The 17,676-nt window shown below is 43.4% G+C and overlaps 1 protein-coding gene across 1 annotated transcript in view; it reads right to left on the bottom strand.

Moving 5' to 3' along the window:
- Nucleotides 1-138: 138 nt before the first annotated feature.
- The window catches only part of LOC115138687 (G2/M phase-specific E3 ubiquitin-protein ligase-like), a 24,013-nt gene continuing 6,475 nt past the window's right edge, over nucleotides 139-17,676 (bottom strand). Inside the window, 12 exon segments of the mRNA XM_029675804.2 lie at nucleotides 139-2,718; nucleotides 3,933-4,144; nucleotides 4,328-4,500; nucleotides 5,189-5,370; nucleotides 6,832-6,969; nucleotides 6,972-7,144; nucleotides 7,501-7,612; nucleotides 7,760-7,884; nucleotides 7,997-8,113; nucleotides 9,237-9,343; nucleotides 9,601-9,769; nucleotides 11,441-11,565. Of these exon segments, the coding sequence (XP_029531664.2) occupies nucleotides 2,471-2,718; nucleotides 3,933-4,144; nucleotides 4,328-4,500; nucleotides 5,189-5,370; nucleotides 6,832-6,969; nucleotides 6,972-7,144; nucleotides 7,501-7,612; nucleotides 7,760-7,884; nucleotides 7,997-8,113; nucleotides 9,237-9,343; nucleotides 9,601-9,769; nucleotides 11,441-11,565 (1,881 nt within the window). The 3' untranslated portion in view covers nucleotides 139-2,470.

Genomic DNA, 17,676 nt, shown 5'->3' with positions numbered 1-17,676 from the left:
AGCCAGGCCCAGCCAATCAGATGAGTTTTTCCCCACAAAATGGATTTATTAGACAGAAATCCTCCTCAACTCACTAACAGGTTTTTAAACACATTTGTGCACAAAATGTAATTGAGAAATAAGCTTTTTGTGCATATGGAACATTTCTGGGATCTTTTATTTCAGCTCATGAAACATGGGACCAGCACTTTACATTACATTTACATGTTGCATTTATACACTGCTCAAAAAAATAAAGGGAACACTAAAATAACACATCCTAGATCTGAATGAATGAAATATTCTTATGAAATACTTTTTTCTTTACATAGTTGAATGTGCTGACAACAAAATCACACCAAAAGTATCAATGGAAATCAAATTTATCAACCCATGGAGGTCTGGATTTGGAGTCACACTCAAAATTAAAGTGGAAACCCACACTACAGGCTGATCCAACTTTGATGTAACGTCCTTAAAACAAGTCAAAATGAGGCTCAGTAGTGTGTGTGGCCTCCACGTGCCTGTATGAACTCCCCACAACGCCTGGGCATGCTCCTGATGAGGTGGCGGATGGTCTCCTGAGGGTTCTCCTCCCAGACCTGGACTAAAGCATCCGCCAACTCCTGGACAGTCTGCGGTGCAACGTGGCGTTGGTGGATGGAGCGAGACATGATGTCCCAGATGTGCTCAATTGGATTCAGGTCTGGGGAACGGGCGGGCCAGTCCATAGCATCCAATGCCTTCCTCTTGAAGGAACTGCTGACACACTCCAGCCACATGAGCTCTAGCATTGTCTTGCATTAGGAGGAACCCAGGGCCAACCGCACCAGCATATGGTCTCACAAGGGGTCTGAGGATCTCATCTCGGTACCTAATGGCAGTCAGGCTACCTCTGGCGAGCACATGGAGGGCTGTACGGCCCCCCCAAAGAATTGCCACCCCACACCATGACTGACCCACCGCCAAACCGGTCATGCTGGAGGATGTTGCAGGCAGCAGAACGTTCTCCACGGCGTCTCCAGACTCTGTCACGTCTTTCACATGTGCTCAGTGTGAACCTGCTTTCATCTGTGAAGAGCAGAAGGCGGAGGTAGCGGTCCTGCTGCTGGGTTGTTGCCCTCCTACGGCCCCCTCCATGTCTCCTGATGTACTGGCCTGTCTCCTGGTAGCGCCTCCATGCTCTGGACACTACGCTGACAGACACAGCTAACCTTCTTGCCACAGCTCGCATTGATGTCCCATCCTGGATGAGCTGCACTACCTGAGCCACTTGTGTGGGTTGTAGACTTCGTCTCATGCTACCACTAGAGTGAAAGCACCGCCAGCATTCAAAAGTGACCAAAACATCAGCCAGGAAGCATTGGAACTGAGAAGTGGTCTGTGGTCACCACCTGTAGAACCACTCCTCTATTGGGGGTGTCTTGCTAATTGCCTATCATTTCCACCTGTTGTCTATTCCATTTGCACAACAGCATGTGAAATGTATTGTCAATCAGTGTTGCTTCCTAAGTGGACAGTTTGATTTCACAGAAGTGTGATTGACTTGGAGTTACATTGTGTTGTTTAAGTGTTCCCTTTATTTTTTTGAGCAGTGTATTTTTCCTAGTCGGAGCTTGTTTCTTTTCCCCCAGTTCCCAGTTGTTTTGGGAAGTCAGAGATTTCCCGAACTCAAGAGTTGTTTTGAACGGCATCATGTACATGAGGGTGTACCTGGGCTTTGCTATCACACATTTTGATGGAGTAGCCCCTACTTTACTCTTAGATTGTAAATAGGAAATAAAATCTACATCACTGGTCTGCTTGATTTAATTAGGATTCCCAAATCCTCACTAGGAAAGATGATGGCAAAGTGATAGGGTCTACTGAAATGCACATATCCCATGCATTTTGAATACTGATGTTGGGGGGGGGGGGGGGAATCGACCATCGCAGGAATATTTCAGAGTAAATGCAAATGTTTAATTTGGCATGAGTAAAATGCTTGAGAATGAAGTTAATAAACATAGAAAATACATACAAAGCCAAAAGAAATAAGGCATGCAACCTGAAAAGTACATAAAAAACAACAGAACAATCACAAAAATAGAAAATGTAGCATATAATTAACAGAACTTATTGACACACACTTCAGTATGTACAACATAAAATATGTCAAAGAGAATCCCAAAAGAGAAAGAAACAAATATTTCATACCAAACATATCATTCAAACAAAGAAAAGACCATTCAAACAATTGTAGCACCTAAACTAATGCTCTTTCTAACAATTCAATTAGTGTAAAATAGTTTCTAAAAGTCAACAGCTAAAGCCTATAATACAAAACGCATTAGCTCTGTCGTGGTGGAAATACCCTACCCAAACCTGAAACTCTATGACGTGAGTAAATATCAACTGAAGTACAGAATCCAAATGAAATGTGTCCTACAAGTTCATTGACAGTCTATTAAAGTTGAGCTTATATAGATCAATACTGTCTGTGTGTCTGTGATCAAATGATCTGCAAGACTGTGAGTTGGCACACTGCATACTCCATGTGCTTCTTGAAGGCCTGGTAGGAAGGTACCACCGGCAGCAGGAGGCGGTTGGAGCTGGGCTGGCTCACAGGGAAGGCCCCGGCCGGGTCCAGTGGATGGAGGAAGGATAAGGTAGGGCTGGGGCTGAACCCTACAGCTGGTACCACATCAGCTGAGGTGGCAAAGATGAGCACGTCCTCTAGCGATGTTGCACATCTGCCAACTGAAACCAGAGAACAGAGACTGGTGATGATGGGTAATATATGGAGACAGGCGGGGACATCCATGTGATTGTGTTAGTTTTACTGAATATCATTGTAATAGTAGTACACTGTCTGAACGGCCTTCAAGTGTCTGTACGGCTTGTTCCTCTTGGCTTGATATGTACACTACCGTTCAAAAATTTGGGGTCACTTAGAAATGTCTTTGTTGTTGAAAGAAAATGTAAAACATTTTGTACATTAAAATGACATCAAATTGATCAGAAATACAGTGTAGACATTGTTAATGTTGTAAATAACTATTGTAGCTGGAAACGGCAGATTTTGTAATGGAATATCTTCATCGGTGTACAGAGGCCCGTTATCAGCAACCATCACTCCTGTGTTCCAATGTTACGTTGTGTTAGCTAATACAAGTTAATAATTTTAAAAGGCTAATTGATCTTTAGAAAAACATTTTGCAATTATGTTAACACAGCTGAAGACTGTTGTACTGCTTATAGAAACATAAAACTGTCCTTCTTTAGACTAGATGAGTATCCGGAGCATCAGCATTTGTGGGTTCGATGACAGGCTCAAAATGGTCAGAAACAAAGTCCTTTCTTCTGAAACTTGTCTGTCTATTCCTGTTCTGAGAAATGAAGGCTATTCCATGCGAGAAATTGGCAAGAAACTGAAGATCTCGTACAACGCTGTGTACTACTCCCTTCACAGAACAGCGCCAACAGGCTCTAACCAGAATAGAAAGAGGAGTGGGAGGTCCCGGTGCACAACTGAGCAAGAGGACAAGTAAATTAGAATGTCTAGTTTGAGAAACAGACGCCTCACAAGTCCTCAACTGGCAGTTTCATTAAATTGTACACGCAAAACACCAGTCAAAAGGTTTTCTAATGATCAATTAGCCTTTTAAAATGATAAACTTGGATTAGCTAACACAATGTGCCATTGGAACACAGGAGTGATGGTTGCTGATAATGGGCCACTGTACGCCGATGTAGATATTAAATAAAAAAATCTGCTGTTTCCAGCTACAATAGTAATTTACAACATTAACAATATCTACACTCTTTCTGATCATTTTGATGTTACAAAAAAATGTGCTCTTCTCTAAAAAAAAAGAAGACATTTCTAAGTAACCCCAAACTTTTGAACGGTAGTGTATATCTTAAATTATCAAATAAATATTTCAATCATTGAGTCATTAGAGGTCAAATACCTTCACACTCCAATAGGTAATGTCTCCAAAAGGTGAACACAGTGGTCTCCTTCCCTGCGGTCTCTTCCTGGTCTGAAAACTGAACAGTGAAGAGAGCTGCCATGGTGTCAGCAGTCAGCTTGTCATGAGAGGAACAGAACAGACCAACAAAGGCTCCTGGAAACATCTGGACCTGGTCAAACACACCAAGGGTTTTCAGACCCTCACAGAACCTACAAACACAAAGTTAAACAAAATATATTTAACAGAAACCAGGATTACAATGTTTCAAACATAGTTACAGTAGAATACTAGTGACAGTTTAAAATATGTTTGAGCAATGATAAAACATGTTGAATGTGAAACAGTCAAAAAGGCACCCTTTTTCTAAAGGAAATACCCATAGACATACAAACCTTTGGACGGGTAACTGCATTCTTGTTATTAGGTGGAAGCTTACAATGTCTTTAACGAGTGTATCTTTGTCCGAAAGGCTCTCAACTGGTCTTGTGCACCCAGCCACTTCCAGGTATTCTGAAGCTGACTCAATTGCCTCTCTCAATTCCTCCAAGGACTTGGATTCCTGAATCTGAATCAAAAGAGATGTCGTATGAGTTAAAGGATTGGTTAACAATTTTTGAACCAAATCTTTATTTTTGATGTAAATGGCATGCTATAGGGTCCAGACACTTTTTTTTAGCAATTTTACTTGGTTTTGAGGAACTATCCCGACTTGTAATAGACTTCCTCATTGCTCGTTCTGCATTATGGGGTTACGGAAAAACGTGAACAAGCCTCCAAAAACACCCAAATAGGTCCTTTTAGCAACGGCAAAGCTCTCACTATAGTGATATGGGTCTTTAGATGTTGTACACATGAAATTGGGTAATTCAGAATTTATTAGCAAAGTTATGTTCCATTTTGTTTGATTCGAGCGTTCTCCCCTTACTGGCTGTTCTGCGGGGCTACACAGAGAAGAACCTTTCCAAAAGGAATTATTTGGGTGTTTTTGGAACCCTTGTTCATATTTTTCCATAGCCCCCATATTGCAGAACAAGCAGTGAGGAAGTATATTGCGTGTGGGGACAGTTTCTCAAAAACAAGTGAAATCGCTAAAAAGCGTCAAGACCCTTCAACAATATGCCATTTCCATCAAAAATAGAGATTTGGTTCAAAATTGTGAACCAATCATTTAAGGCCTTTGTAACATTAGAAGGTCCAACTAAATATATCTATTCAGCATCTAAGAGAGTAAAGAGACATGTTAAAATATGTACCTTCTTGACTTTGTCTGTGAACACAGTGCTGCCCATGTCTTCCACAGTGAGAGGTGTATCCCTGGGGAAGTTGAACAGACACAGGTAGAGAGCCCTGGAGAAGAAGCCCAGAGGAGGTCCCCCGTGGACCAGACTCAGGGACAGAAGACACCCCACGTCAAAGTAGACGTCCTCCCTCAGAGCTAGGAAACAGGACATAGAAATGAGACAACATAGAGAAGCCAGCACTTGACTTGGTCAGGAGCTCCCCAGAGCTGAGTACCAGCACCTCAAATGTTCTACTACTTGAGCTCCTGTTCCTCTTATAGAATATTAGCCCAAAGTATTGTGGAGCTCCTGCACCTAAATATATACAGAACCCAAAATGAGTACCGGCACCTATTTCAGTCCAAGTCAAGCACTGAGAGAAGCTGAGAACAGATCGAAACCACATCCCCAGTATTTGATAATAAGTCGGAAGTTTATATACACTAGGTTGGAGTCATTAATACTCATTTTTCAACCACTCCACAAATGTCTTGATAACAAACTATAGTTTTGGCAAGTCGGTTTGGACATCTACTTTGTGCATGACACAAGTCATTTTTCCAACAATTGTTTACAGACAGATTATTTCACTGTATCACAATTCCAGTGGGTCAGAAGTTTACATACAGTAAGTTGACTGTGCCTTTAAACAGCTTGGAAAATTCCAGAAAATGATGTCATGGCTTTAGAAGCTTCTGATAGGCTAATTGACATCATTTGAGGTGTACCTGTGGATGTATTTCAAGGCCTACCTTCAAACTCAGTGCCTCTTTGCTTGACATCATGGGAAAATCAAAAGAAATCAGCCATCATGTTGTGGGGGTGCTTTGCTGCAGGAGGGACTGGTGCACTTCACAAAATAGATGGCATCATGAGGGAGGAAAAGTATGTGGATATATTGAAGCAACATCTCAAGACATCAGTCAGGAAGTTAAAGCATGGTCGCAAATGGGTCTTCCAAATGGACATTGACCCCAAGCATACTTCCAAAGTTGTGAAAAAATGGCTTTAGGACAACAAAGTCAAGGTATTGGAGTGGCCATCACAAAGCCTTGACCTCAATCCTATAGAACATTTGTGGGCAGAACTGAAAAAGTGCATGCGAGTAAGGAGGCCTACAAACCTGACTCAGTTACACCAGCTCTGTCAGAAGGAATGGGCCAAAATTCACCCAACTTATTGTGGGAAGCTTGTGGAAGGCTACCCGAAACGTTTGACCCAAGTTAAACAATTTATAGGCAATGCTACCAAATACTAATTGAGTATATGTAAACCTCTGACCCACTGGGAATGTGGTGAAATAAATAAAAGCTGAAATAAATCATCCTCTCTACTATTATTCTGACATTTCACATTCTTAAAATAAAGTGATGATCCTAACTGACCCAAGACAGGGAATTTTTACAAGGATTAAATGTCAGAAATTGTGAAAAACTGAATTTACATGTATTTGGCTAAGGTGTATGTAAACTTCCGACTTCAACTGTAACTCCCAAATGTTACTATGAATGTGAGTTCATGACCCAAAACTTCTAGCAACAAGCAAGTGATGGTGCTAGCGTCAGTTTATGACTGAAAGCTGGAGAGTGTTTTGTATGGGGGTGGTATTGACCTACCTCGTGCATCGAGGGTCAAGGTCTTGGCACCATCCGGACCTTCAAAGACAGTGTTCTGGAGCTGCTGCACCAGGAGCCTGAGGAAGTGCCGGGTGTTGCCAGGCAGGTGTCTGGGCTTGAACTGTGCTTTCTGCTTGTGAATCTCACTGCAAGGGCATGGGACGGGTTGAAGTCACTCCTCTTCACTAGCTCCATGGCAGCCTCCAGGACCTTGTTTCCATTCACCACCACTAGCATGGATGGTTGGTGCTGTGATGTCTGACTGGCAAGCTCCTGTAGGATCTCTCTAGCAGAGCCTCCCAACAAAAATGGCCTGCCAATCATTAAATAATCTATGTTTATCTCCAATGTGTTCTTAGCACAACATATAAGGTAAGACCAAAAAACAAGTCCCCTAGAAAACATTTGGACTTGGTCTATGACGCCAAGTACAAAAAAATTAGAAGTATTTTTCTAAATGTATTTGATAGTTTTTATTGATAGATACAATGGTTAAGTTATTGAGAGGGGACTTGGAATGGAAAGCGGCGCAGTCGGGGCTTGAAGCCGTGCCAGTCAGGTTTTGAAGCCATGCCCCCAGGTGCAATGTGTGGTCACTATCAATAGACTGGCTGAAAGGCGCCAAGGATTTTTGTGTGAAAAAAAATGCTAAACAATAATGTACTGTACCTTTTACAGACTTTGGGTGATTGGCGAGGGGTCAGTGTGAGACTCCTTTTAGAAGTCCTGCTTGTTCTCTGCCCACCGGGCTGTGGAGAGTCAGTGTGTCTGGGGAGTGAAGCTAAACAAGAAATAACAATGATTATCAGAGAGAGAATAGACTTTATAAAGACAATAAAAGCAGTTCTTCATTCCAATCATAACTGGTCTGGTCATAACTTCACTGCCCAGTTAGATCAAAACAGACACAGTACGGCAAATAACCTACCTGTCCCATCCACAGATCCTGCACAGTCCTCACAAGCCCAGTTAGTCTCGTCATGTTTGAGGGAACCACATTTTCGATGGGTGCCACTAGAGCCACAGAGGGCACAGCGCAGAATTTGAAACCATCTGAAAACCAAAAAGACATATGAGTGTGAGACCCAAATTAATTTTAGAGATAAACACATTTTGGTTCGTCAACCATTTCAGCCACACACACACACACAACATTACAGCTTACCCAGTGCGTGAAGAATATGTCCGACCACTGTGGGAGAGACATTTTTTGGCATCACAGTGCTGGTACACTTGCAATAACTCTCCATAGGCATTTTCTTCCAGCTCCCAGGATGCATCTCTATGGCACACATACAGAAAACTTTAGTTAAAACTCATAACGCCACAACACTAATGCAACAGTACTTTATTTGTACTTTAACTGTTACATCAGAAATTCGTCTTCTGGTGTACTGTGACTGCTGTCAACCACGTCCCACAGAACACACAATCAGAGACCCTGGACCATACATACAGTAGAGCCTGGACCATGTATACAGTAGAGCCTGGACCATACATACAGTAGAGCCTGGACCATACATACAGTAGAGCCTGGACCATACATACAGTAGAGCCTGGACCATACATACAGTAGAGCCTGGACCATGTATACAGTAGAGCCTGGACCATGCATACAGTAGAGCCTGGACCATACATACAGTAGAGCCTGGACCATACATACAGTAGAGCCTGGACCATGTAGAGCCTGGACCATACATACAGTAGAGCCTGGACCATACATACAGTAGAGCCTGGACCATACATACCTGGTAGAGCCTGGACCACCATACCATACAGTAGAGCCTGGACCACACATACAGTAGAGCCTGGACCACACATACAGTAGAGCCTGGACCATACATACAGTAGAGCCTGGACCATGTATACAGTAGAGCCTGGACCATACATACAGTAGAGCCTGGACCATACATACAGTAGAGCCTGGACCACACATACAGTAGAGCCTGGACCATACATACAGTAGAGCCTGGACCATACATACAGTAGAGCCTGGACCATGCATACAGTAGAGCCTGGACCATGCATACAGTAGAGCCTGGACCCTGCATACAGTAGAGCCTGGACCCTGCATACAGTAGAGCCTGGACCACGCATACAGTAGAGCCTGGACCACGCATACAGTAGAGCCTGGACCACGCATACAGTAGAGCCTGGACCACGCATACAGTAGAGCCTGGACCACGCATACAGTAGAGCCTGGACCACGCATACAGTAGAGCCTGGACCACGCATACAGTAGAGCCTGGACCACGCATACAGTAGAGCCTGGACCACGCATACAGTAGAGCCTGGACCACGCATACAGTAGAGCCTGGACCACGCATACAGTAGAGCCTGGACCACACAGTACAGTAGACAATTAACAAGGTTTAGGGCAGAATGTTCTGTTAGGTAAATAATACCTCTCAGGTATGTGGACTCCCATCTGGAGCATCTCCTGCTGGAACATGTCCTTGTTGTTGCACAGAGTGCATCTGAAGAAGAACATGCCAGCGCTATGAGCCTGGTTCTGGAGGAATACATAGGAAATAAATAAGAGAATGCATGTAGTTACTTACAAGCCTTCATAAACTCTTTATACGGCCATCATAGATGCTTCACAAAGCCCATATATGCAAATGTAATGCCATATAGAGGGAAGAAATAAGGGTTATGCACATTGTAGCACATTGCAGGGAACTGTTACAACACCCTTTATGTAGTATGAAAAATCATGTATTCCCATATTCACCCAAGATGGCCATTGCTAGTCTGGGATGTAGCTACCTGCACGCAGTCTCTGTGAAACCAGCTGCCATGGCAGGCAGGACACTTGAGAATGGAGTAGGAGAGGACAGGCTCTATGGGGTCCAGACACACTGAGCAGGACATAGGCTCACTGACACAAGCCGACACTGGCAAGGACTGGGTGGGACTGTGATCCTTACAGTAGGACCTGGGGGAATAGAATCAGAGACGCACCATGGTATAAAGCATGGCTTGTTGTTAATGTTTCCAAGAGATGAGAGTACTTCAACCAACTAAAAGTAGAGGCGTAGCCAAAGACTCAATCATGGACACTGTTAATGACAGATGTGGCTGCTTCGCGTGATGTATTGTTGTCTCTATCTTCTTGCCCTTTGTCTGTGCCCAATAATGTGTGTACCATGTTTTGTGCTGCTACCACGTTGTGCTGCCGCCATGCTGTGTTGCTACCATGTTGTTGTCAAGTTGTGTTGCTACCATGCTGTGTTGTCATGTGTTGCTGCCATGCTATGTTGTTGTCTTAGGTCTCTCTTGATGCAGTGTTTTGTGGTGTCTCTCTTGTCATGTGTGTTTTGTCCTATATTTTTATTGAATGTTTTATCCCTGCACCCGTTGCCGCAAGGGGCCTTTTGTTAGACCGTCATTGTAAATCATATTTTTTTCTTAACTGACTTGCCTAGTTAAAGATTAAATTAAAAACAAAAATAAAGTTCACAAGGAGAAAATAGGCACAGCTGTAATTTCATTCTGATGAAGGCGAATATGAATTTACTGTTTTTGAATGAATTATATATTTGTAATCTCTAAAACAAGAGCTGAGCCTAATTATCCCCTGTTACTGCGTTTGCCATGGCTGCTGTCTATTATGTTTAGAATCTCTAGACAACACACACTAGAGCTGGGCAATATGGATCAAAAGTAATATCGTAATACATTTAACTATTTTACTAGATAACAATAACTTTCCATTAGTGGCAGGGCTCTAGATGGGGGTTTTTCAGTGCCAAGTTAGACACCTGAGATGGGAGCCTACTATTTAAACAGAAAGCTATTTCATCTAACATATCCAGGGAATGCATGATTGATATTTTGATATGCAGCTTGTCAAAATAGATCCAGAATTATCACATTTATGTTAGGCTCTTCAGAGAATTTGCCGACATCTCTCTGTATATTGGCCTATAGACTATATTATTCACCAACTGAGGAAATGGCAACTCAAAGACAGCTAGATTGCTAAATCTAAATATGATATTGTCGCTAGATAGCCATGTAGGCTAATTGATTAATCTATCAGTAAATCAGTACTTTCCAGCAGTATTCCTAGGCTATTTATGTAGGCCTATTCACTGCAAATGGCTAGCTCAGCTCCGCGGTCGTATCAAAACCATACTACGGCCTACTCTGGTTGTAAAGTGGTGTCGTCCTGAACTTAATATTAAGAGCTGAGAAATAGAGTATATAGTCACAGAAAGTTGTCTCTCCTCTGTTACTAGAATAACAATAGTTGCTTTGAAAACTGCGTTTCTCCCGCAATTAAATTTTAAGCAACGATCATATGCTTGTGCTTCTGCATCTCTCCCTCCTCAGGAGCGCAATAGTGCGAAAAGGGAGTGAGAGTCAGCTGTCGACAGCGAAACCGGGGTAGATACACACTTTCATAGCAGGAATCAACATAATGCACAGGCTATAACTGTTGACCAAATAATGGTTTTAGAACAATCTACAATAATGTTCTGTAGCAAAATTACCGCCATATGCAAAATGCTTCGGTAAGAGGAAGGCAATGTCGGTGTTGATCATTTTCGGATTACGTCCCAGCTCTAATACATACTGGTGATATATAATCATCGTCACTTACGGAAATAAATCTGTGAATTGAAAGATGAATTGGTGTTGTTTGCCACATGGAAAATGGACCTTTTTCTGGCAGCTTTTGACGTAGCACCCAACTGAAGCACCATTCTTCTTGCAGACTGCACATTTCTAAACACAGGGTACACAGAAAGCAAAGAAGTACATTTAGGACATGATAATGATGTTTTTGAACAAGAATCCAAGCAATCAGAAACGATTGAAGGCAACATCTAAAACATCTGTAATAAAAGTGCCGCTTAGTCTTGGAGTGGACAAATGCTCTAGGATTAGGGTAACCCTAATACAACCATACATCATACTAAATAACTTGTATGGACGGCACTACTGTTGGTGCTGAGTGAGCCTATCAGCCTTAGTCGAAAAGTTTCTGCTCGGTGAGTGATCAAGCTCCTGACCTCTACCTGGTGTCAAGCCACTGTGTAAACTCTCCTCTACCGAAACAGCTGAGGCCATGTTGGCCATGGAAAGCACAGAATTAAATAGAACATATTGTGCATGTCTTATACTATATTTCCATGGTGACAAGCATCACTCAAAGTGCCTGCTGAGCTGAAGAGGTTGAATGGTACCTAGCCCTGTACTCTTAAAGGAGCCTAACGTTACAGTACTGCCCTGTAGCACTCACATCTGTAATCATGAAGTGTTTTGAGAGGCTGGTTATGCCACACATCAACTCCATCATCCCAGACACCCTAGACCCACTCCAATTTACATACCGCCCCAACAGATCCACAGACGACGCAATCTCAATTGCACTCCACACTGCCCTCACCCACCTAAATAAGAGGAATACCTATCTGAAAATGCTGTTAATTGACTACACCTCAGAGTTCAACACCATTGTCCCCTCCAAACTCATCACCCACAGGGGTGTGTGCTTAGTCCCCTCTTGTACTCCCTGTTCACCGACAACTGCGTGTCCACACATGATTCCAACACCATCATTAAGCTTGCTGACAACACGACAGTGGTAGACCAGTTACCTGTCAGTGTGGTGCGAGAACAACAGCCTCTCCCTTAATGTCAGTAAGACCAAGGAGCTTATCGTGGACCACATCGATGGGGCTACAGTGGAGCAGGTCAAGAGCTTCAAGTTCCTCGTTGTCCAAATCACAAAGGACTTAAAATGGTCCACACACACAGTCATGAAGGCGGCGTGACAACGACTCTTCCCCCTCAGGTTTGGCATGGGCCCTCAAATCCTCAAAAAGTCGTACAGCTGACACCAACAGGCTCCTGAACAGCTTCTATCACTGTCTCTGCGCACACTCAAAGGGCCATACACACTCACGCACACCGACACCCCAAAACACACAAAGATTCACTCCATCATTTGCTCACAAACACATAATATGCACATACATTTATACTGACTCTAGCCTCACATACAATAATTAAATATGCTGCTGCAACTTTGTTTATCATATACAGTGCCTTGCAAAAGTATTCACCCCCCTTGGCATTTTTCCTATTTTGTTGCATTACAAGCTGCAATTTAAATAGATTTTTATTTGGATTTCATGTAATGGACATACACAAAATGGTCCAAATTGGTGAAGTGAAATGAAAAAAATAGCTTGTTTAAAAAAAAAATCAAAAACTGAAGTGGTACGTGCATATATGTATTCCCCCCTTTGCTATGAAGCCCCTAAATAAAATCTGGTGCAACCAATTACCTTCAGAAGTCACATAATTAGTTAAATAAAGTCCACCTGTGTGCAATCTAAGTGTCACATGATCACATGATCTCAGAATATTTACACTTGTTCTGAAAGGCCCCAGAGTCTGCAACACCACTAAGCAAGGGGTCCACCACCTTTTCATCGGCAGGGATTGGGAAACTGGTCAGAACTGAAGCAATGATGGATGGCGCTAAATACAGGGAAATTCTTGAGGGGAAACCCGTTCAGTCTTCCAGAGATTTGAGACTGGGACAGAGGTTGACATTCCATCAGGACAATGACCCTAAGCATAATGCTAAAGCAACACTCAAGTGGTTTAAGGGGAAACATTTACATGTCTTTGAATGGCTTAGTCAAAGCCCAGACCTCAATCCAATTGAGAATCTGTGGTGTGACTTGTAAAGATTGCTCTACACCAGCAGAACCCATCCAACTTGAAGGAGCTGGAGCAGTTTTGCCTTGAAGAATGGGCAAAAATCCCAGTGGCTAGATGTGCCAAGCATATAGAGACATTCCCCAAGAGACTTGCAGCTGTAATTGCTGCAAAAGGTGGCTCTACAAAGTATTGACTATGTGGGGTATTTATGCATGCTCAAGTTCTGTTTTTTGTGTGTCTTATTTCTTGTTTGTTTCACAATAAAAAACATTTTTGCATCTTCAAAGTGGTAGGCGTGTTGTGTAAATCAAATTATACAAACCCCCCAAAAATCAATTTTAATTCCAGGTTGTAAGGCAACAAAATAGGAAAAATACCAAGGGGTTGAATACTTTCGCAAGCCACTGTATCCTGATGCCTAGTCACCTCACCCCTATGCATACATCATACAGTGCCTTCAGAAAGTATTCATACCCCTTGACTTTTTCCACAGAAATACCTTATTTACATAAGTATTCAGACCCTTTGCTATGTGACTCTAAATTGAGCTCAGGTGCATCATTGATAATCCTTGATGTTTATACAACTTGATACACATGGTAAATTTAATTGATTTGACATAATTTGGAAAGGCACACACCTGTCTATATAAGGTCCCACAGATGACAAGTGCATGTCAGTTCAAAAACCAAGCCATGAGGTCGAAGGAATAGTCCGTAGAGCTCAGAGACAGGATTGTGTCGAGACAGATCTGGGGAAGAGTACAAAAAAATGTCTGCAGCAAGAAGTTTGGGACAACCAAGACTCTTCCTAGAGCTGGCCGCCCAGCCAAACTGAGGGCCTTGGTCAGGAAGGTGACCAAGAACCCGATGGTCACTCTGACAGAGCTCCAGAGTTCCTCTGTGGAGATGGGAGAACCTTCCAGAAGGACAACCATCTCTGCAACATTCCACCAATCAGGCCTTTGTGGTAGTGGTTGGACGGAAGCCACTCTTCAGTAAAAGGCACATGACAGCCCACTTGGAGTTTGCCAAAAGGCACCTAAAGACTCTCAGACCATGAGAAATAAGATTCTCTGGTCTGATGAAACCTAGATTGAACTCTTTGGCCTCAATGCCAAACATCACGTCTGAAGGAAACCTGGCACCATCCCTACGGTGAAACATGATGGTGGCAGCATCATGCTGTGGGGATGTGTTCCAGCGGCAGGGACTGGGAGACTAGTCAGGATCAAGGCAAAGATGAACAGAGAAAAGTACAGAGAGATCCTACATGAAACCCTGCTCCAGAGCACTCACAACCTCAGACTGGGGCGAAGGTTCACATTCCAACAGGACAACGACCCTAAGCACACAGCCAAGATAACGAAGGAGTGGCTTCGGGACAAGTCTCTAAATGTTCTTAAGTTGCCCAGCCAGAGTCAGGACTGCAACCCGATCTAACATCTCTGGAGAGACCTGGAAATAGCTGTGCAGCAAAGCTCCCCATCCAACCTGACAGAGCTTGATAAGATCTGCAGAGAAGAATGGGAGAAACTTCCCAAATGCAGGTGTACCAAGCTTGTAGCATCATACCCAAGAAGACTCAAGGCTGTAATCGCTGCCAAAGGTGCTTCAACAAAGTTCTGAATAAAGGGTCTGAACACTTATGCAAATGTGATATTTCAGTTAAAAAAATATATATAAATTAACAAAAATGTCTAAAAACCTGTTTATTCTTTGTCATTATCAGGTATTGTGTGTAGATTGATGAGGAAAACAACTTAGAAAAAGGCTGTAAGGTAACAAAATGTGGAAAAAGTCAAGGGGAATGAATACTTTCCGAAGGCAATGTATATACAAAAGTATGTGGACACGTCTTCAAATTAGTGGATTCGGTTATTTCAACCACACCCGTTGCTGGCAGGTGTATAAAATTGAGCACACAGCCATGCAATCTCTATAGACAAACATTGACAGTAGAAGGACCTTACTGAAGATTTCAGTGACTTTCAACGTGGCACCGTCACAGGATGCCACCTTTCCAAAAGGTTAGTTCGTCAAATTTCTGCCCTACTAGAGCTGCCCCAGTCAACTGTAAGTGCTGTTATTGTGAAGTTGAAATGTCTAGGAGAAAAAACAGCTTAACCGCAAAGTCATAGGCCACACAAGCACACAGAACGGGACTGCTGAGTGCTGAAGCGCATAAAAACTGTCTGTCCTCAGTTGCAACACTCACTACCGAGTTCCAAACTACCTCTGGAAGCAAAGTCAGCACAAAAACTGTTAGTCGGGAGCTTTTTGAAATGGGTTTCCATGGTCAAGTAGCCGCACATGCCAAGAGAACGTTACCTGCCCGAATGCATAGTGCCAACTGTAAAGTTTGGTGGAGAAGGAAAAATGGTCTGGGGATGTTTTTCATGGTTCGGGCTAGGCCCTTTAGACCAGAGAAGGGAAATCGTAACACCACAGCATACACTCCAATGACATTCTAGACGATTCTGTGCTTCCAACTTTGGGGCAACAGTTTGGGGAAGGCCCTTTCCTGTTTCAGCATGGCACTGCCCCAGTGCACAAATCAGGTCCATACAGGAATGGATTTGGTCAAGATCGGTGTGGAAGAACTTGACTGGCCTGCACAGGGCCCTGACTTCAACTCCATCAAACACCTTTGGGATGAACTAGGCCTAACCGCCCAACATCAGTGCCATACCTCACAAATGCTTGTGGCTAAATGGAAGCAAGTCCCCGCAGCAATGTTCCAACATCTAGTAGAAAGCCTTCACAGAAGGCTGAGCACACACTCTTGTGGGGCCCCAGTGTTAAGGGTCAGCGAAGTGGAGACGTTTTTTCCATCTTCACCACCTGGGGGCGGCCATCAGACAGTCCAGAACCCAGTTGCACAGGGAGGGGTTGAGACCCAGGAACAGCATTCTTACATTGCTATTCCTCTTGTCCAGATGGGATAGGGCACTGTGCAGTGTGATGGCGATTGCGTCATCTGTGGACCCGTTGGGGCAGTATGCAAACTTTGACTTCTTGGGTACAGGAACAATGGTAGCCATCTTGAAGCATGTGGGGACAGCAGACTGCGATTGAATATATTCGTAAACACACCAGCCAGCTGGTCTGCGCATGCTCTGAGGACGCGCTAGGGATACCGTCCGGGCCAGCAGCCTTGCGAGGGTTAAAAAGTTTAAATGTTTTACTCACGTCAGCCACTGAGAAGTAGAGGGGGGGGCGCCATCTTTGTTAGCAAGTCGTGACAGTGACACTGTATTATCCTCAAAGTGGGCAAATAACGTATTTAGTTTGTCTGGAAGCGTGATGTCTGTGACGTGGCTATTTTTGACGTCCGTGATTTCCTGTAAACCCTGCCACATACGTCTTGTGTCTGAGCCGTTGAATTGCGACTCCACCTGGTCCCTGTACCGGCATTTCGGTTGTTTGATTGCCTTGCAGAGGGAATAACTACACCGTTTAAATGTAGCCATATTTCCAGACCTCTTTCCATGGTTAAATGCGGTGGATCGCGCTTTCAGTTTGCGCGAATGCCGCCATTCAGCTATAGTTTCTGGTTTGGGTAGGTTTTAATAGTCAACATCTCCAATGCACTTCTTAATAAACACACTCACAGAGTCAGCGTATAGGTCGATGTTGTTCTCTGAGGCTGACCGGAACATATTCCATTCCGCGTGATCAAAACAATCTTGAAGTGTGGCTTCCGATTGGTCAGACCTGCGTTGAATGGTTCTCGTCACTGGTACATCCTGTTTGAGTTTCTGCCTATAAGACGGAACGAACAAGATGCCATCGTGGTTGGATTTGCCGAAGGGAGGGCTTTATATGCATCGCGGAAGTTAGAGTAATAGTGATCGAGAGTATTAGCCCTGCGAGTCATGCAATCAATATACTGATAGAATTTAGGTAGCCTTTTTCACAAATTTGCTTTATTAAAATCTCCAGCTACAATAAATGCAGCCTCCGGATATATGGTTTACAGTTTACATAGAGTCCAGTGAAGTTCCTTGAGGGCCGTCTTGGTGTTCGCTTGAGGGGGAATATACACAGCTGTGACTATAACTGACAATATTTCTCTTGGTAGGTAAAATGGCCAGCATTTCATTGTAAGGAATTCTAGGTTGGGTGAGCAGGACTTGAGTTCCTGTATGTTGTTATGATT

This window comes from Oncorhynchus nerka, linkage group LG12 (assembly GCF_034236695.1).
Source record: "Oncorhynchus nerka isolate Pitt River linkage group LG12, Oner_Uvic_2.0, whole genome shotgun sequence".
Lineage (NCBI taxonomy): Eukaryota > Metazoa > Chordata > Actinopteri > Salmoniformes > Salmonidae > Oncorhynchus > Oncorhynchus nerka.
This window is presented reverse-complemented; position numbering and strand designations above follow the sequence as displayed.